Raw genomic sequence first — 24,958 nt, forward strand, 5'->3', positions numbered from 1 at the left:
TTTCCGAAAAGCGAAATAATATTGGGCGAAATCCTAAGAATTTGATTTATTTCATGCCATGGCCGAAAATGAACGAAAAACATGTTTATTCAAACGAATTTCGGGCGATTTTCAGAGATGGTCAAGCCTCGAGACGTAGAATTGAAAAAGATCTTTAAGTTGGACATTCTGCACCGTGTAAATGCAGAAGATAATTTATTTATCAGATTCCGAACACATGAAAATGATTGAAGCAAAATTTAAAAAAAAACATAAATTAATTAAAAAAATAAAATTGATTTTTTTTAATTCGAATTTTTACGTAATTCGAACATTGTTGACGCGTGTTTTAACGTTTGTTCGAAAAACGTCACGCATGACGATTCGCAGTTCGATTGTGTTTCTGGTTGTGGTCGGACGTGCTATTCTCGTGCTCTTGGATTGCGTTGGTTTTTTGCGGTTTGCGGACTTTTGCGGAGAAGATTGAAGATTTTTCAGGTAAGTCTTAGTCCATATTGACCCTAGACGTAAGAATTTATTTAATATTACTTGGAGAATCGGTCCCAGAAGACATCTCGGCACATCGTTCGATGGTGGTCCGTTTGCGCTTCGGATTCGAATCTTTTAGATTTAAAAAGGCAGCTGCGGTGAGCATTTTGCTTTTCTCGGAAGAATTTAAGCATTAATTTAGCTAGAATTAGTTTATTGGAAGATTTATGATATTTTTTATTTTCAATTTTATTTCGTGTTAATTTTATATGTTCTTCTGTTTCTCTTGGATATTTTAAAAAATTTTTTTGTTCTGAATTTTGATTTAAATATTTGTATTCTATACATGGAACGTATCTGTTCCATTTTGTTTTTGACCTGATGATGGCCTGTTAATCGGGCTGAAAACGTTTGTGTTTTCAATTATATATTCTTCTCAGCAACAAATTAAGGTGTTATATGTCTATATTAATTTAAGCTTTTGTTTTCACTGGACTAATTGCAAATTTTCTTTTTTACAGAATGAAGACGTTGGTGCGGCTTTGGAGGCGGTTCCGGCGGAGGCAGACGGTGGCGCCGGAGGGAGGGGGTTCCTCGGACGACGCGGAACGAGTCTGTCGTTCCGTGCCGTTGGAGGAGCGGGGGCTCGACGAGCGAGAGGCAGCGGGTGAAGAAGACCTTCCCCAAGTGCGCGTGGCGTGGCATCCTCCCGGAGTCGGGATGATGCGACGCTACACCCTGGGTCCAGTGCACTTGGCCAAGGTCTTCGGGGGTCGTCCTGCCACAGACCTTGCTGTGGAGGATGCTGAAAGTGACAACTCGTCCGAGCTGACATTTTCTGGTTGGTCGCGTTCTGCCCGTTCGTCCGCGACGGCGACGCCACCGCCTTGCCGAAGTCGGAACGGGGAGGAGTCGAAGGAGAGAGCCGCCGAAGTTGAGGGACCGTGCTGTCCGTGGTTTTGTTGCTGCGGACGGGCTGCGGTTCCCTTGGCCTAGGCGGTGATCCTCTTCGATTTCCTCTTCTTCACCCGGATGCGACATTCTCACCGGATTCGACACTTTACCCGGACTCGACACCTTTTTCCGAACGTGACCTCTCTTACCCGGTCGTGACCCACGGACTTGTCTCCCGAACGTGACCCTCGGTCGACGACAACGGATTTGACTCCCGATTGTGACCACCCGGACGCGACATTCGGCCGACCTTTCTTCCCAAACAGCTGTTATGAGGATTGAGTTTCCGGTTAGGCTGGGCTAGGTCAGGTCCTTCGCTCTTCTCATAACACTGTTCGGGAAGAAAGCCTATCTGATAAAGGTAATAATCTTTACCTTAGGTAATAAATGAATCAACTTCTCCTTTTCTCACTGTCTTTGTGTTTTGTAGGAACATTTGGGAGGGAGATTCTTCTCCCTCTCCAACTTTACCACGAAGAGGACCAAGTGGATAAGTGAATATTTTCCGAAATCTCCGATGGTAAGAATTCTTTCGTTTCATTTTTTAACACATCTCATTCTCGTATCGTAATTTACCGTTTTTCTGTTTATAGACATGCCGAAGACGTTCTTCGACACACACGCACACACACACACACACGGACACAACATCACTTTACACGAAGATATACACCGTTTAACCTTTACTCGAATTCTCGCACTCACGCACTTACACGTCAAGCGCCTGGTTCTGTATAATTCGACACAATGAAACAACCCGAACACTCGCTTCCCACAAATCCAACCCCTGGGTCCTCGTCCCGGGAAGTGGAAACGCCAATTTTAAAGATTAAAATTCTTTAGATTGGCGGCCGAAGGGGCTCTGGTAATCAAACATCTTGCATCGATTAAATGGAATTTCACACATTAGCATCAATAATCGTTTTGTGATGAATTTTTCTGTTAAATTTAGTGTTAAAATAATTAAACATAAGAAATTATCTGCGCAGAAATCTCGCCCTTATTTCAGTAATGCTAACTCGTTAAAGATCTTCGTAGTTATCGTATATTTCATCATACTTGCAACATGGCAGCTGGGTTTGTTCATCGAGAAATGTCTTAATCTTACCCATTTTTTGTTTCTTAAGATCCACAATGTGGGCTGCCGGACTGCATGAAAAGGAACTCGACACATCAGGTACAGACCGCCCTGGGTCTGCCAGAACGGTAGACTGAAGTCTTAATGGCTCAAACATCCGGCCGTTACCTTGTTATTTTCTTATTGTACAGTACACTAGACACTTACACATAAATTGTTTTTAGTTGGTCGGCAATGTCACGTAATATATTATTTCGGTGAGAAATTGATATTCGATGTACACCATTTCGTTCACGACGGGTTTTAGGAACTTAAGTATGACATATATTGAGGACGTTCTGTATTTAATAATAACGGATGAAATTTAGTCTAATAATCTAGTGTCCAATACTAGGAGTCACGGTAATGACCCTGATATAAGACACTAAAAAAGTCACTAACTAACAACATATACAGGAATCAGAGTTTCCGATTTACAGGGGCCGATTTTTCTGCCCCCAAACATCCTGTGGTATTTTCCAATATCTAGTGTCGTTCGAAGGAAAATTATTTTTTTAGGTAGTATGCAAAATTTTAAGATTTTGTTTAAAGCGGTTGCTGCAATTTAAGCATTCGAAAAGTGCAGAAAAAACTGTATTTTACATTATTACTAGTCTTTTAATTCATTGTTTTGCATTATTACTAGTGTTTAATATATTTTAATAAATAAAATAACGGGTTTATAACGTTACTAAATAAATAAATAAAAAAAAATACATTTACGATAGTCGATCTTTAAATATTTAAAATAAATCAATTACGGAAACGTGACTGCAAATAATGAAATCGATTATTTTTTTATTTGTAAATATGGCACGAACAACGTGTACGAGCTCGGCCATATTGTCAACGTGAATGCAAGTGTTTGTCAACAAATGATCAAATGCACGATCCTACCTTGTCCGAGTGAAGAGAATCATGATACAGTGGTGTCATCCTGACGCGGTATCAAAGAGATACCGGCCCTATGGTCACACAACCACCATAGAGCACGATGGGAGACTTGGGGCTACTAATTAAAAACGTAATTAAAAACAAAAAATTGCATCTAAAATAGTACAGTAGAAGCCTTCTTCAGGTTAAAACTTAATCCTCTCCCTCTCTCCCCGCGGGGGAATTTCGAAAAATCCCTTCTTAGTGTTCATTTTCATTGCGTACCCTAACTGTGTACCAAATTTCACCTCTAGGTTCTGGAACTTTCTAGAAATAACTGGAACATTTCATTGAAGCATCATACATTTTTGTAGTCAACCACTTTCTACCCCCATATCTCCCACAGCCTTATAGCTATCGAGACGCAACCATCATAGTGCACGATGGGAGACTTGGGGCTACTACCACACACAAACACCATTCATGTGCGATGTGTAGCTTTGGCTGCAGAGTGAGATATAGGCACACACACGTCCACACACATATATATATAGTTATTTTTAAAATAAAATCTCATATCGGCCGAAAAGTTACGCAACTGGTTGTTTGATTTTTTAATTTTAGCAAAAGGAATGAATATAAAACAAAAATAATATTCATTTTTCATATTTGATGCAAAAAAAAAACAAATTTCTCAACAATACGAAATAGCCCATTGTTAGTCTATTGTTGCTCTTCATTATTGAAAGTCGAGTAACTGCGTTTTTTTACTGAGAAATTTTACTTAATTTATTGATATTGCATCAATTTTAATTGAATATTGTAAGTATTTTGATCTTTATTAATGTATTAATTACTGTATATTGTATACAACTGAATATAAGGAAGATTCTGACAATATAAATGCGTGTTTTTTAATACTCTCTAAATATAGTAAAGTTAAATTTCTCATATTCGTTGATTTTATTATAATATATTTATTTCATTATTTCGTAAAGTAATAAATATTATAATTAATTTACATTTAAATTTTTTTACAGATTAAGTATGTTACTTTATTGGTACTGTCGATTAATCGTTATCGGAGTACAATTGTTTCTACCTCTGTGGTGTTTATCAACTGTCATATACACTATGGTTAAGATTGGTGTGTATATTTCAAAAATAATATATATTTGACGAAAGAGTCGAACGGAGTTTACACGCGAATTACGCGTGGTTCGATATCAGAAAAGGTCGAAACAAGAATTTGCTCAAAATCACTCAAATTATAATTATAAGGAAACAGACAAAACAAGGAAAAGAACTTCAAGAGAAAAAGACAGTATTGAACCAAAAAATTCTAGTTTTGGTTCAGTATTTAAGCCAACAAATCAACTATCTGTTGGCTTAACATCAATTCCAAATTCTGAATTACCTCCAAATATTCAAAAACAAACTTCTTGTCCTGAGTCGTCAAATATTTCTACAAATATAAGAAGCAAAAGGACAAAAAATAATGAAATTTTCAGTTCATACAGTTCTAGTAGACGAATAATGGAAAAAATGCAATTCAAGAGTTCCATTAATCAGTCTGCTAAAGAAAAGGCTACTGAGAAGGAGGAAAAAATATCTCAAAGCAATTCTTCGATGGCCATTCCAACAACATTAAAAAAGGGCATATCTTGGAACTCATATACAAACTGCACCTATACCTGCTCATGTTCCTACATTAGAAGAACGTAATAAAGATAAAAAATTGGAAGAAAAACGACTGGAATGGTTGTAAAAGAAGCCTGCAAGAAGAAAGATTGTACAAAAAGGAATGATAGTGGTACTTATTGCGGTCGCCAACTAGGCTTGGTTGGATATCAGAAAAGTTCAAAACAGGAATTTGCTCACAATCAAAAAGTGGGTCTAAATCACTCAAATTGCAATGATTATTATAATCATAAGCAAATAGACAAGAAAAGGAAAAGAACCTGAAGAGAGAAAGACAATGTTGAACTTTTTAGTTTAATACATAAATAATATACTGTATATAAATTATTTTAAGCAAATTTTAATAAATAATATTTATTTATCGGTAACGAAAAGTTCTTTATGCTTTATTTTATACACAATCAATTTTAACAAAACATTTTCAGTAGTTTAAAAAAAATCATCTCTAAACAATATCCTAATTTTTACATTTCTCTTCCTCTGATGACGTAAAACTTATTAGGATATAGTCGGGAGCGAATTTCATTCTCTCTATCCGATTTTACCAAATTTGGGTATGTCCAGGTACTGTACGTGGGAAAGGAGAACCAAATAAAAGGGAAAGTTCAAAGAAGGTCAGAGAGTTTACCTTCTGCAGAATGACTGAGGTTCTAGACAGAGTCCGATCCCGTTATTAATCGCGCTAAAAATATTTTAAAATAGAAGAAAATAAATTGCAATAAATGAACGCGACGTGAAAGTAAACAATGCGAGTTGCAAGTGCGTTTCGACACGTGTTAAGCAATAGATCAGTGTCAGGCCGGAGAGTTCGAACTTTGACACTGACTAAGATCGACCTTTCTCGTCATCCAATCCGACCTTATTTCCACCTGAAAACAACGGAGGAGACCAATCGGAAAACGACGAGAGGGAATCGGAGAAGGAAATTCGGAGATGAAATCCCTTAAATACTCCAGATTTCCGTTATTTGTAACGTCCAAAGTGACCCGTGCCTCTCTCCTTTTGTGTGCCATCGCTCCAGACGAAACTCCTGATTTCGCTTTGCCTTCGTTCTCCGTCCGCTGGACTACCCGCGACACCGCCCCGACGAGGTCCCCTCAACTACAAATTAGCATCTGTGGACTCTATTGATTTCGATCAGAGAGAAAGAGAAATACATTATAACCTCTTCTGATATCAAATAAATGGGTTTCATTTGTAATGTACCTAAGTCAGTGTGTATCTACCACTACCTATATATAGTTCTAACCCCTCGTACATGACGCGAGATTAACTAACTCCCCCTTTCCTCACACGACCTCCCGAGAAGTCTCAGAAGGTTCCTCTCTTGCTAACGATGATCTATCGCCTTATTGTTTGTACGCGGAAAATAATTTAGTGGACAGTTTGTAAGGGATTAACAGCGGAGTAACACCCAGTGGCGTAGCTAGGAGGGGGCGGCGGGGGCAGCCCGCACCGGGTGTCACCCGACCGTGAAAAAAATAAACGAGAATCTACAATAGAACACGAGTCAACACAAAATATAAATTTTGAAGATATGATTTCCGAGTTTGCAGCTGTTAAAGCTAGAAAGAAGAGCTTGTAAGTGTTTGTACATATGTATATAAGAGTATATTAATACTACTCTCATTCTTTTGCCATACTCAACTGTCACTTTCATACATAATGTGAAAGAATGTTTAATAAAACTGTATTATTATTATCATAATATTGTAACTTGATAATTAATGACTCTTATTTGTATTAATTAAATAAAATCATACTTTATGTTTATCGGATTTTTATTAATTTAACAGTTTTCATTCTTGGGGTGACACTACGATATCCGCACCGGGTGCCACCCATGCTAGCTATGCCGCTGGGGTGGATCAAATGAAAACGGAACAGTAGCCAGTCACAACAGTAGCCATTACTTATTTTCAAATGTAATCACCAAAATTATACAAGCATTTGTCCCACTGTCGCACCAAGCGGTGAATACCTCATTCATAAAAAGAGTTTGGCCGAGACTGAAACCAGTTTCAAACAGTGTCCATGACTTCACTGTCCGATTGAAAACGTCGACCCCGCAATGCTTTTTTTAGCAGACGAAAGATGTGAGTCATATGGTGAAAGGTTGGGGCTGTATGGTTGGTGTTCCAACACACTCCACCGAAACTTCGCAAGCATGCTCAGTGTGCGAGTGGCCATATGTGGCCGTGCATTGTCATGGAGCAAAAACACTCCAGAGGACAACATTCCTGGGCACTTGGCTTTGATTGCTGCATGCAAATGTTCCAGGGTATTGCAGGGAAGTTTGCATGCATATTGCTGAATGCAAATGTTCCAGGGTACACGTTGCTCTTCTTTAGTCACAAACATGACGCAGACTGATTGCCTGCCGGATGACACTCCTGGCCGACTGCCAGCTCATACCACATGGTTGCATGCGCTTACCAAGGGTGAGTCCATTCCTCAATAGGGTTTCTCCTCTTTCACCTCTCGCTCTACATCTACACATAGTTTTGTTACACTCACATACACATACACCGAATTATGACCACTGTTCCGTTTTCATTTGATCCACCCTAATATGTAGAGATACTAACTCACGTAGTAAATATAGCATTTCTGCTTTGCCCCAACTTCTCCTACACTGCCTCATTATTGCCTAAATCAGTGGTTGCCAAAGTGGGTGCTAGTGCCTCTGGGAGCAGTGAATAAATCTAGGCAAAAAGAAGCAAGGGATGCTGGAGGCAGGTCCTGACAATCTTTTTTTTCCTCAGTTAAAAGGAGTAAGAAGAAACGTTGAGCTTAACGGTTTCCAGATATGAGGAACAATGTACAACAAGGGCAGTATGAGATTTGAAAAAAGCTTTCCTAAAAATATTTCCAAGCCTTTCTCACAAAAAAAAAAGAAATGAATTGGGATATTGGGTATAAATTTATGGAACCAAGGGGAGCAGTGGCTCAAAAAAGTTTGGAAATCACTGGTCTAAATGTCATTTATGTAAACATATATAGACTACATTTTTATTAAAAATTTTAAAAGAATGTGCAAAGACTAATTTTTTTTTTAACAATTTAAGCATGACCATAGAAGAAGGTCATATGGAAGGAGTAATCTGTGCAAAATGTCATGTTCTAGCAGCTACATTACACTTCTAAAGATAATGCTTTTATTTTGCAACTGAGGTATTATGGAAAACACTGCTATAACTTACTTGAGATGTTGCAATCTTATAAAGAGCAATTTGGATGCAATTCTATCGTTTCTACTTATAGCATCTATACTTCTTAAAATGATACAGGTTTTAAGAGGAGTTGAGTTTTGTTGGATGTCTGATGAGGACATTTGACCCAGCTGGGACAAGGGGAAGAGGGAGTAAAAATTTCAAGAAAATTGCAGATGTAATTAATAGACAGTCCCATATCTAAAGTAATCAAAACAAGAAGCTGTCACTTTAGTCTATAATTATGTTAATAATTCTTACATTAATAGCAAAATATACTAACAGATTTACTTGATTTGCATAATAAAGATTTGTTATTTTTATATAGGTTACTGTGAATGACCGATATCTGGTGAATGTTGACATTCTCTGGTGAATGTCAGCATTCACACAGTCATTTCAATGTATGTACAAAATATTTGCTAAATATCATTATTTCTCACTTACACCGGCAAATGTCGACATTCAGCATGCACTGATGGTGAATGTCGAATAAAAATATTTCTATTACGTTAAGACAAAAATGCAACTTTTTAATATATCAAAATAGGAGAAAGCTTAAGTAACACTGTTGAACCTAAAATGAACAGTACATTCTAAATCATTAAAGAAACTAATACAATAATAAACTTACACAAATTATGTGATTAACGTTATACAATCTTATTTATTGCAACAACTTAAACTGTTATGGCACTTTGAATTGCACAAGCATCCTTTACTTTTACAACTGAATTCATTTGTGGAATACTTCTTTTTGCAATGACAGTGTTTATAACCTTGCCCTCCACTTTTCGAATTAGCTGCAGCTGCTTCTCTCAGTGATATTTCCTGAGAAAAAATCTCATCTATGGAAAGTAACTTTTATTTTCAAATTATAAACTGATTACAGGTATAAAGCTGACAAACCGATCCCCACCTCACAGGATCAAAAGAACAAAAATGCCATCCAGTGACAAAGTGGGCTATTTCCACCAAACCGCGGACGGGAAAAGAGGTATGACCTTGTCCTACCTCCGACTACCCACAAAAGATTTGGTGACAGACTGTCGCATCTCTGTCGACATTGGCTTCTTGGGTGTCATTTTGTCCTCCACCAAAGCTTATCTGTGCTTGTCAACATACACCGGCGATTGTTCGAATGTATAATAATATAACCAAATATTCAGTCTTTCATCAAAGTATTTTGTATGTGTTGACATTCACCAGAGAATATCGACATTCTCTAATTTCAATCTTTCACAGTAACATATACATAGATAAAACAAATCTTTATTAGACAAAACATATGCAACATGTATACAATATAATATGATATTAATACAACATACATATGTTATATATTATTATTAATATATTGTATTAATTAAAGTAAATTTACAAGGGAGTTACAAGAATAAGATTCCAAGAAAAAAATAAATAAATCCCTGGAATACTTCAATACATTTAATGTAATTTCTTTAATTTGGAAACATTTAGATAAACCAGCTTCTTTCAGTGATTGCATGATTTTCTTCAATTCATTTCGTACATACTTCGAATGATTTTTCTTTCAAATTTTGATTTTTTGATCCATACGTGAAACTTTTTTGAATTCATCTTGTAAAAATATTGTTGCCTACTTATCAGAGATGTACGGTACAAATTAAAGATGTTAATTAATTGATTTTGATAATGACATAAGGCCAAAAGACTACATTTGGTCAATCAAGCTACCAAAATGATTACTATTGGCAATGAGTTTCAGAGATCTTTTTAGATCTCTGAAACTTCTGACAATAGAAATTTCTGGTGTTGTGATTAATGCCTTTAGGTCCTTTTGTTACACTCATAAACAATACTTGAAATTTGTGAACAACATGTAAGTTTGCATTTAAGTGGAAATGTTATAAAAAAAGAAAATGTTTTGTCTAATTTTCTGCCACTGAAATGACAAATTCTATTAATATGTCAAATCCCAGAAGAACTGATAATATGTCATTAATGACATCACATCAGTGCACTTAGTTTTACTTTCCTGGCTGTTATAACATTGCAAAGTATTGCAATTGTGCCAAATTTGATCTTTTAGGTTTTTACAGATCTCAATATTGTTAGACCCCCATAAACTTAAAGTGGAAAAAATTCCTTGTGTGTGTGTGTGTTTGTGTGTGTGTGTGTGTGTGTGTGTGTGTGTTTGTGTGTGTGTGTGTGTGTGTGTGTGTTTTTTAGAGTCTATTTTATTTAATATTAGGATGAGGTAAAGACTAAGAAACAAAATTTGGCATGCTAACATGTATGTAAGAACTCCATATCTTTCAATGGCTTCATATTATTTTCCATGGCTTTCATTCGGCAATCATTTTCAATGTAAATTTACTCTTAATTCTATAAATGACATCATTTATTTGAAGGATAGTTACATCATATAAACAAAAAAATAAATAAAGAAATGGTAAGAAAGTAATTCGAATACATAATGGAATTTTGTAATATCGAATTGTGTAAACAGTACTTTTTATACAGGGTGGGCCAACGAAAATGAAACGGCAGAGTTTTTGGATAGTTGGATTTGTATTTAAGCAAATTGCTCGGACAGGTCGATTTTATTCTCGATGGGGACATCTTTTGCAATAAAGTTTTCGCAATTCTGAATACAACAGACGACGAAAAATTTTAAAAACTCATTTATTTTTTATTAATTAAACAAACATTTATTTCGGAAAAAAGTAGCACAAACTATTAACAAACATAAAAAAAGTTATCTATTCAATAAATGTTCGAATTGAGTACCACTAGCCTCCATACAATAATACAAATTTTGCTCAAAATGGTTTCTTACACTTCAGAAAGTTTTGGGTGTTATTTGACAACACTCGTCTACAATTCTTTGTCGTAATTCTTCAAGAGATCCTGGTTTGGTTGCATAGATCTTACTTTTTAAATGTCCCCAAACAAAAAAATCAAGAGGACTACGATCTGGGGATCTATTCAGCCATTCGAAAGAACCTCTACATCTGATCCAATGCCCAGGAAAAGCCATGCTCAAAACTCTGTAACTGGTCTTGCATAATGAGGGGGGCTCCATCTTGTTGGAAAGTAAGGCGGTCTTCTAAGTATCGGTTGTCATGTTCGATGATATCAACAAGTAATGGATGTACAACATTTTCAAGTAAATCTAAATAACTTTCTCCCGTTACATTACCATCTAGGAAAATGGGGCCAAGTAATCGATCTCCAAAGATTCCAGCCCACACATTTAGCTTTTGTAGAGTTTGGCTATGTATTTCATGAAATATGCTTGGGTTATTATCTGACCATTATCGACAATTGTGACAATTTACCGTTGAGTTTAAAAAAAAAACATGCACTCATCGGAAAAACAAATGTTAAAAAGATAATCCACGTCAACTCTTAACCTTTCTGTCATAATTTCACAAAATTGCTGCCGCCGATCAAAATCATCTTCATTTAATTGGTGAACTAAATTAATTTTGTATGGATGAAACTTGTGAGCTTTGAGGATCCAGTGAATAGATGTTCTGCTAATGCTAGTCACAACCTCCAGCTTCCTTGTACTTAAAGTCGGGTCCACAGCAACTTTCCCCAAAATACCAATCTCTTTTGCTTCATTTCTTACTGGACATTCACATCCATGGGTCGCATTTTTTGTTAACCACAGAATCCATTAACTGAAACTTTTGAACCAACCCCAGAACATATTTTGCACTACAATGTTTGTTTGGATAGCGTTGATTAAATAAATTTGCAGTAAGATGAGCATTCTCACCATTTCTGAAACGAAGAGTTACTATTTCCACCCTTTCAGCAATTGTGTAAACCATAACGATTATGTTGTACAAAATTCACAATAAACAAATAATAATCTTGAATTCTGATTGAATCACTAAGTGATCAAGCTTAATGTGAACACTACAAAAAAAAAAAACATCTTCAAACAGATAACACATTATCAGCCTTAATTTTATGATAAATTTTTTTTTCCTTGCACAATTTCCGAGATGTCCCCCTCGAGAATAAAATCGACCTGTCTGAGCAATTTGCTTAAATACAAATTCAACTATCCAAAAACTCTGCTGTTTTGCTTTTGTTGGCCCACCGTGTATATTAATCTTTGCACCTATTCAATGTGATCTAAAAATAATTCTCTTTAGGATCTTCATAATAAGAAACACACACCCATACATACATGTTTAGTTACTGTATTTTCTGGTAAATAAAATGCACTTTCCCCTCCAAAAAAAAAAAAATATTGCCAGAAAGTGGCATGTCTTATATGCCGGCAAATATGGTACATCATCTCTATTGGTGTAATAAATTCTGATGAATTTAATTTATTCATTTATATGAATCATTTCTCATAGGAAAAAAAAATACTTTTAGGAATGATGAAAGCATTTTAATAAGTATTTAACTCAAATTATCATATGAAAACAGACCATTTAATTAAAAATATTTCATTCAATTTGAATCTTTTTCTGAAGATTTCTTCTTCTTTTTCTTCTTCTTAATTTTATTTGTACAATCATTGGGTGTTTCTAAATGTTCATTAAATACATTATTATTAGCATGAATGGCAGAATTTTGCAATATCCAATCTCCAGAAACAGCAATAGCATGTATTTTTTCATCATCATTGTCATCACAATCACTAAAAAAAAAAAAAAAAACATAAAGCAAAATTATAATTTTCTTAGAAATAAAATATGATTTAGTAAAAGGCACTTAAATTGATTAAACTAAATTCTGAAATGTTCGGTATGGAATATCCCAATAATTTCAGTTTATCTGAATTTTTGTTAATGTGGATCAGGTCCTGTTCCATTTGATTTGGATAAATGAGATTTGACTATACTATCATTTTAAACTGATTTATATATATGGTTTGACATTAATCTGTTTCTGTTCAAATTTAAAATGGCAAATAGAAAATTTTCTCTTGATAATTCCAGACAGAAGAAAACAGAAAATAAAGAGAAATTTGTTTTGCATCATTGAATTGCAATTCTTCATTAAATGTAGTATTTAAACAGTTCACTTTAATTTCATATTAAATTTTTAGCTCGACTTTCTTTAAATTTTTATTTTGATATTTATTTCTTTCTCTCAAGATGAAGGAATATTGTTGAAGTGAGCTTAGAACTGAAATGCATAACATAAATGAATAAAGGTGTTTTCTTTTTATTCTGTCCAAATGATTAATTTCTACATAAATTCTCATTAACCCTGAAAATTAGTCCAGCAGTTAATTTTGATAACTGCAGGACTAACTTTTGGGATTAGTGAGAATTTATGTATTAAGTCATCCAGTTAGAATTTGAATAAGTGTTAATTGATTAATTTCTAATAGAGTTGTAGGAATGATAAAAATTATTACTTCAAAAGTACTTGCCGAGAATAAAAATATGATTACACATATAAACATCTCAAAGCCCAACATTTTGGTACTAGAAGTATGGCATCTGATGCCATACTTCTAGTACCAAAATGTTTTCTTAAAATTTCTCTTATTAAATTTAATACTGTATATTTCCACAGATAAGACAATAGTTGAATCATAAAAAAAGATCCCCAAAATCCAGGGTTGTCTTATAGGACAGATACAAAAAAATTAGATTGAAATTTATATAAATTAAAACCATTATAAAAAACGGACAAACTGTAATTATTTACTAGTAGAGAGTAGGGCATGTCCACAAAATAGAATAGGCCATACGACGTTTTTGTGAATAGTCAAGGTCATTATCCGAATGCCCGAATCAGTGCAAACATTTGCAATAAAGCAAGGCCGAAAATAAAATTTGTTCATTCGAAAAATTACAAATAGGACATAATTCTGTATACGCAATACAGTATTATTATCCAGATGATGATTGTTGATCTAAACTAAATTCATAGGCCATTGATAGTTTGGGGGTCATCTTATAGGACAGATATATGCTAAAACTATAAAACTTTGACGAACATTTATACCTCGTCTTATCTGAAGGTCATCTTATCTGTGGAAATATACAGTAATTACAATTAAATTAATATTTTACTAAATAATTTAAAATATTTTGGAAGAAAAGAATTGGAGTGGGACTTGAACTCACAACTGTTTACCATGTGGATGTGTTATCAGTTACGCTACCCAAATTGCCATTTGACCCTTTGCTTCCAGACAATTTAATTTTAGATATAACAATCCACTATTACTTATGGTGCTAACTGGGAACAACTCCTACATCCATGGCCTATAATCACCCATTATGGCACTTAGCTGGATAAGTAACTGTTGATGTAGCATAACTGTGTCTGTGTAGCATAACTGGTAATGCATCAACACAGTAAGCAAGAGTTGCAGGTTCGATTCCTGCACCAGGCAAATTCTTTTCTTCCAAAATATTCTAAATTATTTAGTAAAATATTAATTTAATTATAATTATTAAATGTATTAAGAGATGTCATCTGTTGCCTATCTCTAATACAAAATTATTAAGAATTTAATTATTAACAGTAGTGTTAAAGTAGCCAGATTCATTACAGCAATCATCTGGCTTATTAATGAAAATATGACTATTAAATAAGTCTCCCGATTATGTTTTTAAATGATAAAAACTGACTTACTTTATAAGCAAATTGATTAATTAATGCCAAAAGTTCAAAAGTCTGCAAATATCTAATGTACCCAGTTGGCATACTAACAAATTACTAATATAAGGTTATTCAGCAAATTTAAATTAATGTGTATTTGGAAGCAAACATCATCATATCAAAGATTTAGAGAGCACAAATAATACTGTGCCTGTCTGGTGCAAGTTTGAATCTAACTGTAAGTTGATTTTTTTCCAAAATTTTCCAACTTATTTAATTAAAAATTAATTTTGAATTTTCTTAATGTTTATACACAAAGGCAGTACCATCATCTTATCTTCAGGCCAAATTCTGTTGTTAATTAATTTCAATTAACCTGAATATACATTGCAAATAATCCAGGAGGTTTTTCAGCTGATGTTTGATAAGAGATTTGGGTTTAAGTTTAAGATATATGTGAGATTAAAATTGACATTTAATTTAAAACCAAAACAAAATATAATTGAATATCATACAGATCCACATATCATTCAAAACAGTCTTAGACTAAAACACAATCTTACAAAAATAATTATATACGATTTGACTAATTTTTTGAAAATTTGAATTAACAATGAATTATTAAAAAATAATTTCATTAAGACAGCTTATAAATAAAATGGATTTATAATAAGCAGTGTATTATTTTACCTTTTATGATTTTTCTTCTTTTTCTTGTGCTTGTGAAATTTTTTTATTTTTACAGAATTATCCTCATCATCATTTTGAACATCATTTAATTTTTCAGATGAAGATGCAAAAAGAAAAATTCCATCTAAAAAAGAAACAAGAAATAGTAATACAAGTATTAAAATGAAAATTATTTAAATATAGATGAGCAATTATTTATTGTGGCATTATCACAATGCCAGGCTGCAATTTTTAATCATACTTTTAATTTATTTAATTTAAAATACCATATTTACTCACATATAAGATGAGGTTTTTATTCATTTATCACACCTTCAAAATCCTAGATCATCCTATATGTGCAAGAGAAAAATTCTTTGTGTTTTTTCAAATAATTTTTGTGAACCATATATTTGCATTTTTTACTGGATGCTTACCATCTTGTATTTAAAAACATAAGTATTTTATCCCCAGATAAAATAATTATGTTTTTAAATACAGTGGGTGATCGGTTAATGAACAAATCGGATAATGAACACTTTTGCGAAAGATTTTTATGATCGGACAACAAACTGTGAGGTGTTCGTTATCCAAACATGTGTAACAAACACATGTTTGGATAACGAACACCTCACAGAACAAACATAAGAAGAAGTGATGTAAAATAATAAATACCAATTGGTATTCCCTCATCTTCAGGCAAAAATTCGAAACTTTTTGGAGCGCAGGAGACGTCGACATCGACGCTCAACCCGGTATATGATCAGATAATATTCCTTCGAACTTTAAAACTTTCCTTTGTAATTCCAGCCTTTTATTTTCTGACAGAAACAATTCTTTTATAGTATTCACGAGACTATCAGATGGGCACTCGTTAAGTTTTGCGTCAGTTTTTATTTTTGAAAAGTGAGAGTATAATAGCAAAGGTATAGAGTGGGCAGAAGATGTTTGATGTTCCTGGGCAGTATGGCTCAAACAGGTCTACAGTAGGCTGCAGTTCAATCTTAATTAAGAAAGATACAGTATAATCAAGAAGACTCAATCAGCTAAATGAGTAACAAAAATCACACCTAAGAAATAAAGAACATTGAAGAGCTCATAATGGACCTGAAACAGATCTGACAACAGAAGAACGCCAAGAATTCTTGAATGAAGAACACCAAGAAACTCGGCGAGATATGTTTTCTTTTGAAAAAGAGGACTAATGCTGATATCTGCTCTTAAACATTTTTTTGAAGAAGTGGGAGGATGTCAGAACGATGTTCTTAGAATGGCATCCAAACCGTACAATGCTATTAATTACTTCTGAAAAATCCTGAAGAAGAAAGAAAAGCAATCAACATTAAACAGATTCTTTAACCCGTACAAACGGAAAAAACATGATTAATAAAAATGCAAGACTGTGTATATATGTAATTTTATTATTACATATAAATAAATGTAATAAAAAAGTATATATCTTTTTTTATTTTTTGGGGTCTCCAGAATGAATTAATCAAATTCCCATTAAAACCAATGGTAAATCAATAATCGGTTAACGAACAATTCGGATAGTGAACAAAGTCTTGGGACAGATTATGTTCGTTAACCGATCACCCACTGTACTTATGTTTTTAAATACATCTTGAGAGAATTGTTTGAATCGTTCTTGCATATTGTCAGGAGTAAAGATGAATAGCAATAGGAAAAGCAAAGCTTTTGAATTGAATTCCAGATTGAAATTCCAAAATCACACGGAAGCATGATATAAGTTTTAATCCATTCTCACGTGAAAACAGATGATTATTCGGAAATCAGAATTTGGAGAAACTCATAAGTGTAATCGACGGAGAGTGGATTCAACTGTTAAGAATTGGCAAAAAAAAGGTTCCTGATTGTCTGGCTTTACGTGAACAAATTATGCTGTCGATTTTAGAACATTTTTCCTTAAAGTTTAAAATGCTAGTAGTAATTTTTGCTGGACAATGTGTGCATTTATGTTCATTTGATGTTTTACTTGTGGTTAAACGAAATAAAACTAGAATTGTATTAATAAAATTAATTTTCTTTATTTTGATCTTTAAAGGTCACACCTTGTCCTATATGTGAGGTTGTCTTATATTCGAGTAAACACAGTATATGCTCTCCACCTCAAATTAGTGGTATCTTGCCCCATACAAAGCAAAACTTCATAATTTTTCCAAATTTTTAGTAAAAGGTGTAGAATATATCTTTTTCTGCTTTATTTTTCAAACATTTTTCTTTACCATTTGTTTAGATGTGCATTCTTTAGATCAGTAATGAGCAACCTTTTCTGAATGTGGGCCACAAGAAAACCTCATAGGCTTCTGGCAAGCTGCATATATTCTCTCTTATGGAGTTGTATGCTTTATGCCAGGGGTCACCAAACTACGGCTCGTGAGGTCAGTTCATCTGGCCTGTTGCCACATTGTGCCACAAATGAGCTAAAATATAGTTATTTATATGGAAATATCGTAGATTATAGATAAACTTACTATGTAAAAAAAAAAATTAAAATAAGTGTAAGTAAAAATGCCAAAATTGGTCCAATAATTTTTAAATAAATCAGTGAAATAAAAAATTCAGTGACTTTGGATATCAGAGCACTTTTTGTATAAGTAACTGCAATGAAGTTTCTAAAGAAAGCAATTACCAGCTTGCTATAGCAATCGTGTTTGTGTATTGGTAAATAAATATGTTGGTTGTCTTTATTTTTTGTATTCAGTGTGCTGTATTGAACAAAATGGTTATACCGCCTGCACTCATCATTCTCTCAGTTATCTGGCCTGCTGTGAAAAGATTTTGGTGATCTCTGCTTTATGCCTACTGAGTACCAACATACTCCATAACACCAGTACATTAGGTACTAGTGGCATGTGGTGACATTTGATGATAGGGAAGCTGTGCTGGCCATGGATAAGATAATTTTTTTTAAAACTTTTTTAAAAAGTTTTTATCATGTCTTAGTAATTATTTATTTAGTACTCTGTATAAAATTAATATTTCCATTATAAAAACAATCTTTTTAGAACAACAGATAACTTAGTTTTGTAGTAAAACTTTTCAATTTTGAGATCTTGAAATAAATTACAAAAAGCAGCGATGTTACGGTTCCATTATATTTCATAATACAATGGATCTCTAGAATGGATATCATAAAGTTCGTCTACTATATCATTATATTAATTTGGATGTTAAATATTATGATACAATATTGGAAAATTTTATAATTAAAATAAGAATACTTCTTAAAATATTAAGTTACTCAAGCAGTCCATAATAAATTCCCAATAAATACTGAAACTTTTCTTCCTCCTCTTCCTTTTCTTCTTAATAACAGCACAAACATTTTTATGAGCCTTTCTGGAGTTTTTCCACTTGGAGCAGGCTGTGTACTTGATTACTTCTAATGTTGATACAATTGTATCAATGTGAAACAAGCCAAAAAATTCAGAAAAAAGTTGCATTGGTAATAAGAAGAAAAAGAAAGGGAGGAAGGAAAGTTACCAATAATAATTTGGAAAGTTCAATATTGAGAAATTAGAAGTTGCTATCTACAGAATTTCAAATAAATTTAAATTAAGAATTGAAACACAGAATTGAGAACTATTTCAAGATAACTGATAGCCTTTTCTGATAGTTAATTTTGAGAATTTTTCTTGAAGTTATTTTAGCAGTAATAGATAGTTTGTGCTCTTATAGTCCCTAAAATTTATTTCTCTTGTCATTCAACAATTTAAGGCTTAAGTGAATATAGAATAATATTTAATATATATAAATTAATTATATTATCAAAAATATTTATTCAGTTAATTAAAAAAAAAAAGCATTTAGTGTGAATATCTGTAATGATTAGTTGCAAGAACTCTAAAACTTATATATAGAAAATATAAACTCCAAAAAAGAATAATTTGATGCTGGAATTGTTTTTTGTTTCAATTCAACACCTGAAAAATGTAATCCACACAATATATTACAGAGCATACAGTATATCATCTGCAATGATTTTGATGCTTATTAAATTTTTTAAAAAGGAATATTACGTAATAAAATTTCATAAACTTCATGAAACATTTAGATTCTAATTTTAAATAAACTGAAGTTTTAAAAAATATAAAAAGTAAAATACAAGAAAATAATTACAAAGATTATATATGTTAATTTATAATTACCATTGTTTACTGTAAAATTTTTGTTGGTATTTTCGGATGACAACTCAACTTCAACTACAGTACTATAAAGAAAATGAGATAAAATTTTATTAAGTAAAAAAATAAAATAAAATTCATATATTAAAAGTTTTATAGATATAATTTCTAAATAAATTACAAGTGAAATTGTATTAATGTTTTATTCATAACAACAGAAACCAATTATTATGAATTAATGGAATGAAAATATATGAGGCAGATTTAATACATAAGGTTAGTAGCACTCTTAAAGAAAAATAATGTAATGTACAAGGTTGAGACTAATAATAGTGAAAGGGTATGCATTAATGCCGCCTTCTATGAACAGTTGTCCCTACCAGATGGCATTTGCATCTATTACATGGTTTACAAAATGGCATTGCCCATATCAAACTATATCAGAATTGAACAGTGAGCTATTATTGGAGTTTTGATGACGGAAGGCAGTGAGATCCATTGCAGAATGTATGCACAACACGGAGAGTAATGCATGCCACTACAAAAAGCTTTGGTTCAAAGTCTACATGGCTCATCATCTATATTTGTTCAGCATTTCTTGAACTTTTAAACCCACTTGCAAGCTTTTTGTAGCAACATTTATAACTCTCCATATTGTGCATACAACTTGTGATGGATCTCAATAATTTATAAGTGTAATGCAGAGATGACTATTTGTATAAGACTGCACTAATGTATACTCTTTCAGTATTATGTCTTAATCTTCTATGTTAAATTATTTTTCTTTAGCATGCTACTAAGTATATTTATTGAATCTGCTTTGTGTAAACTTGATATTAATTTTTTTGTAGTAGTCTCCATTGAGTTGTATACACTTGGTCCAACATGTCTACCAGTCCTGGAAGATATGCTAGAACCTGTCTTTTGACATAGTCTTCAGAACCACTGACTTATTCACAATAACTGTTGATGAGCCAAAACACTGGTCTTATAGCTCTGATTTCAGACGAGAAAACAAAAAAAAAAAAAAAAAAAAAAATAAATCACATGGAGAAAGATCCAGGCTTTATAGAGAATATGGCATACATCTGATGTTTGATGGTTCACAACATATTTTCTTTGGCCAAAGAAGGTCAAGTCTATGGGAAAGGTGATGTAATTTTGAGTTGTGAGTAATTTTCTTCTTTGACTACCATAGAATGATTTACCAACATAAAGTGCTCCTGCATACAATGATTACTAGTATCACATAACAGTTTTGAAAAGCCTGGCCAAACACATCTGATGAAAAAGCCCTGAGCAGCTTGACCATCTGGTTGGTGCCTACACCACAATAATTCAAGTCCTCAAGTTGCCAATGTTGTTGCCCAACACTTGGCTTGATGAAACATCAAATGTATGATGCATATTCTATACAGCCCTGACCTTGCTTCCATGTGACATTTTTGGTTCCCCCATCTGAAATCAGAGCTAAGAGACCAGGTTTTGGCTCATCAATGGCTATGAAGTTGGAGGTAGTTCTGAAGATGATGTCAAAAGATGGGTTCCAGCATATCTTCCAGGACTGGCAGACATGTTGGACCAGATGCTTAATATATGTTGTGAGTAAAAAATAAATTTATCCTTACACTTTCTGACTAGCCCTTGTACATAAATATAATAAAATCAATTACACAAATGTTTATAGACTGATATATTATTTCTTAACATAAAAAGAATAAAAAAAAATCCATCAACAAATTGCATAACTTTCCCAGCCAAACTTTAAAACCTGACAAAAGGCACAAAACAAATTGAAAATTTCAATATTGTAAAATCCATGGGCAAATTTGAGACAACACGTATACTTACTTAAATTTTAAAAAATATCGAATAATGGAAGTTTACATTTGAAAATTGTGAAATTTTCTATGGAGGGTAGGATAGAGAGTTCAATGAGTTTGGCAATATAAGTGCTTTTTTTTATCGCAAGCAATGTTCCCTCTAAGCTGCGCGGCTGTGCACTGCTCAAATTGCTGCCATGCACAAGAATTTGTGCGCCACACAGGCGAGCATGCACACTGATTTGAATTGTTGTTTACTTATTTCTTTGTCTGCAATATGATTATTGCTACGTATATTTCAATTAAATACATTAAATCATTGACAAAAGATAATATTTTGTATGGAAGTATGTTTTAAAATGAATTTTAATCTCTACTTTATAATCAATTATTTTAATTTTTATAGGACAAAATAAGATATATATATATATATATATATATATATATATAAATGCTCAGAATCTGCTCAGCAAAAATTTTTTGCTCAGAGAAGTACATGTTCCACTCAGCTACAAAAAAATTAGAGGAAACATTGATCGCAAGTACTTTCAACAAATTTATAATTGTCAAAAGTACTTGCGATAAAAAAGCACTTATAATGCCGAACTCAGTGAACTCTCTGTCTTACTATACAATATTTGGCATGAGTATCAATTTATACTATACTTTCTGTGGAGAATTTCCCAAACTGTGTTAGTGCAAAACCAGAAGTCATGTTGTATGGGAGATATCCCCAATTTTCAAGCCATGTTAGAGCAAACTGTGTAGTACGAGGGATGTACGAGCAAAACTGTACTTGTAGCTTGAGGATGACCATTAAAAATGGTTGTTTATTAATTAAATATTTTGCTGGATTTTTGATGAAATTTTTTTTAGTTTGTTATGTAAAGTAGTAGTTGCAGTGGCATAGCAAAGGGAGTAGCCATTTTTGAAAAGTGGTACCTTTTGCTTTTTCAAAATTTTTTAACTCTTTAGTTCACTTGTGCAACAGAAGTTGAATCTCATTATTTTTAAACAGATTTTACTGACAGTCAAACTGAAATCATACAAAAGTTTCTTTCATTAAAAAATGTACAAAGAAATAATGAGCACTATAGATAAGGCAAATTCAAGTATTGAGAAACTGACCAATAATGTACAGTACTTAAATTCATGACCACCAATGATGTGTTCCATTTATCCTAACCTGTCCATATTGTATTGCATTTCTCTGACTTTACCAATAATTAGCACAGTTACAGAACAATCCATTAATTGGCTGAAACACAAAGTCCTACTCTTGTTCTATACTGGGCAAGGATAGATTGGCTGGGTTAGCTTTGCACTCCATTGAAAGATGTTGACTACTGAGATGGATTACAATAAAAGCAATAGATAATTTTGCTTTTAATAATGTCTAGACAAAAGAGACTGTTGTAGTTCCCCCCATACATTTTTCACATTGCTTTGTTTTGTTTTCATTTTATGTTTAAAATTAAAATCATTAAATAATGTGCTTTTATTATGTTTTGAGATTTATTAGCTTACTGTGAAACTTTATTATGTTTTGATTTTAAACAAAAAATATATAAATGTATGATGAATTTAAAATTGTTTGATATGTATCACATCTTTTTTTTTTGTGCACTCATTCTCTAAATTTAGGACTTGGCTATACCCGAGTAGTTGTTACATCCCCATATTAGACAGCCACAAACTGCCACTTATAAAGACATTATTTTGTGTAAAAAAAAATTTTTATCAAATATATAAATTCCATGTTACCAGATTTTTCCATCGGGTAACATGGAATTTATATATTTGATGGGATAAAAGTCTGTATTATGCGAGAAATTTTATTATTAGATTTCAAAATTAACTTATCATTAAAAAATTTTTTCAAGAAAAATCCTTTTTGAGTTATACTACTCAATTTATACCAACTTCCGAGGATTAAAACACTGCCACCTTAAATTCTCAACAAGGAATTTTATTTAAATTGAAATTTTAAAATACATCTTCCATACGCATTTGCCTCAAACACATTGAACCTCTTCAGTAGAAATAAGCAAAATTATATTTATAAATTTTTTGTCTTAACTTAAAAAATACATAAAATTTGAAAATATAAATTTGATATATTTAGTTAATTATTATATTATATAAAAAATTTATTTCTAAAAATTAAGTCAACTTCCAAATCAACAAGAAATCAATGATCATCACAATGATAAAATTTCAGTTTTCCTTAAATTTTTAGTAACAAATATACAGTAGAGCATTGATTATCCGACCCCCGATTAACCAACCACGTTCTAGTCGGCAAATTCAAATGTCCACTAGTGATGTGGCGCTACAATATTTGGTTATGTCTTGGCTACTTTAATATTTTTTTGTTAAATTTTTGCATGTTTTAGCTGGCAGCACTGGCTCGACCATGAAAGGGAAGCTAGTATTTAAACCAGGCCTAATACACTATACTAATAATGTATTTTTTCATACTTTTCGGTTATCCGACCAACCCCAGTCACGTCGAATAATCGATGCTCTACTGTATTTTGTTTTACATATGTTGTTTGAATACCAAAAAGATTCTATTGGAGTAAATTTAAATATTTTATAAAATATTTACAATAAACGAAAATATTTTTAATCAACTTAAATACTTACTAAGGTTAAAAATATATTTACAAATAAATATTACTAATTCTAAATTTTTAAAAAACTTAATAAATGAGCTGATCTTTTGAATTAAATCTAATGAGATATAATCAGATTACTGTAAGCACTAACCTTTCTAAATGTCTTTTTAAACATTTATGTACATAATCTGAAAATCCATTTTCATTTTCAACTACTTCCTCATTTCTAAAATAAATAAATAGATTTAAGTATAAAGGAAAAGATATAATTATAAATTAAAATAAGGATTATTTTTGGAAAAAATAATCAAAAATACAACAACAAAATTAAATTATTTTGCAACTTAAACTAGACTACATAACTCAGAAATTATTGACCGATCCGAATTACAGAAAATACAAAGCGTATCAACATTGATTATTTTACATTAGAAATAAATGTTACTGGAAAATAATGGCTCTGTATTCATTATCATAAAAATTCAGAGAACAAACAGCTTTATTTATGATGATAAACATTTTTAAATTGTAAACTTCAGCAGCATCTATATATAATCGAGACGAATTGATAATAATAATAATAATAATAATCGGCGCAGAGCCCAAACAGTTAGGAGTTGAAAGTCGAAATTTGGTACACAGTTAGGGTACGTCACGAGAACACACATTAAGAAGGGATTTTTCAAAATTCCTCCCCACGGGGGAGAGGGACAGGAATAAGGCTTAACACTTCCATCAACAATGGAAGTGTTACGTAACAATGGAATTGTCAACAATAAAAGTGTTACGTAACAAT

The 24,958-nt window shown here is 32.6% G+C and overlaps 1 protein-coding gene across 2 annotated transcripts in view; it reads right to left on the reverse strand.

Moving 5' to 3' along the window:
- Positions 1 to 12,745: 12,745 nt before the first annotated feature.
- Positions 12,746 to 24,958, reverse strand: part of LOC136980026 (uncharacterized) — a 29,873-nt gene continuing 17,660 nt past the window's right edge. For both annotated transcript variants that reach the window (XM_067276077.1, XM_067276078.1), the window contains 4 exons: positions 24,314 to 24,388; positions 19,743 to 19,804; positions 15,592 to 15,715; positions 12,746 to 12,976 (listed from right to left, as the gene is read on the reverse strand). In XM_067276077.1, coding sequence (XP_067132178.1) covers positions 12,787 to 12,976; positions 15,592 to 15,715; positions 19,743 to 19,804; positions 24,314 to 24,388 — 451 coding nt within the window. In that variant the 3' untranslated portion in view covers positions 12,746 to 12,786. The remainder of the gene's footprint in view (positions 12,977 to 15,591; positions 15,716 to 19,742; positions 19,805 to 24,313; positions 24,389 to 24,958) is intronic.

Source organism: Centruroides vittatus, unplaced genomic scaffold (assembly GCF_030686945.1).
Source record: "Centruroides vittatus isolate TY-2023 unplaced genomic scaffold, ASM3068694v2 contig_658, whole genome shotgun sequence".
Lineage (NCBI taxonomy): Eukaryota > Metazoa > Arthropoda > Arachnida > Scorpiones > Buthidae > Centruroides > Centruroides vittatus.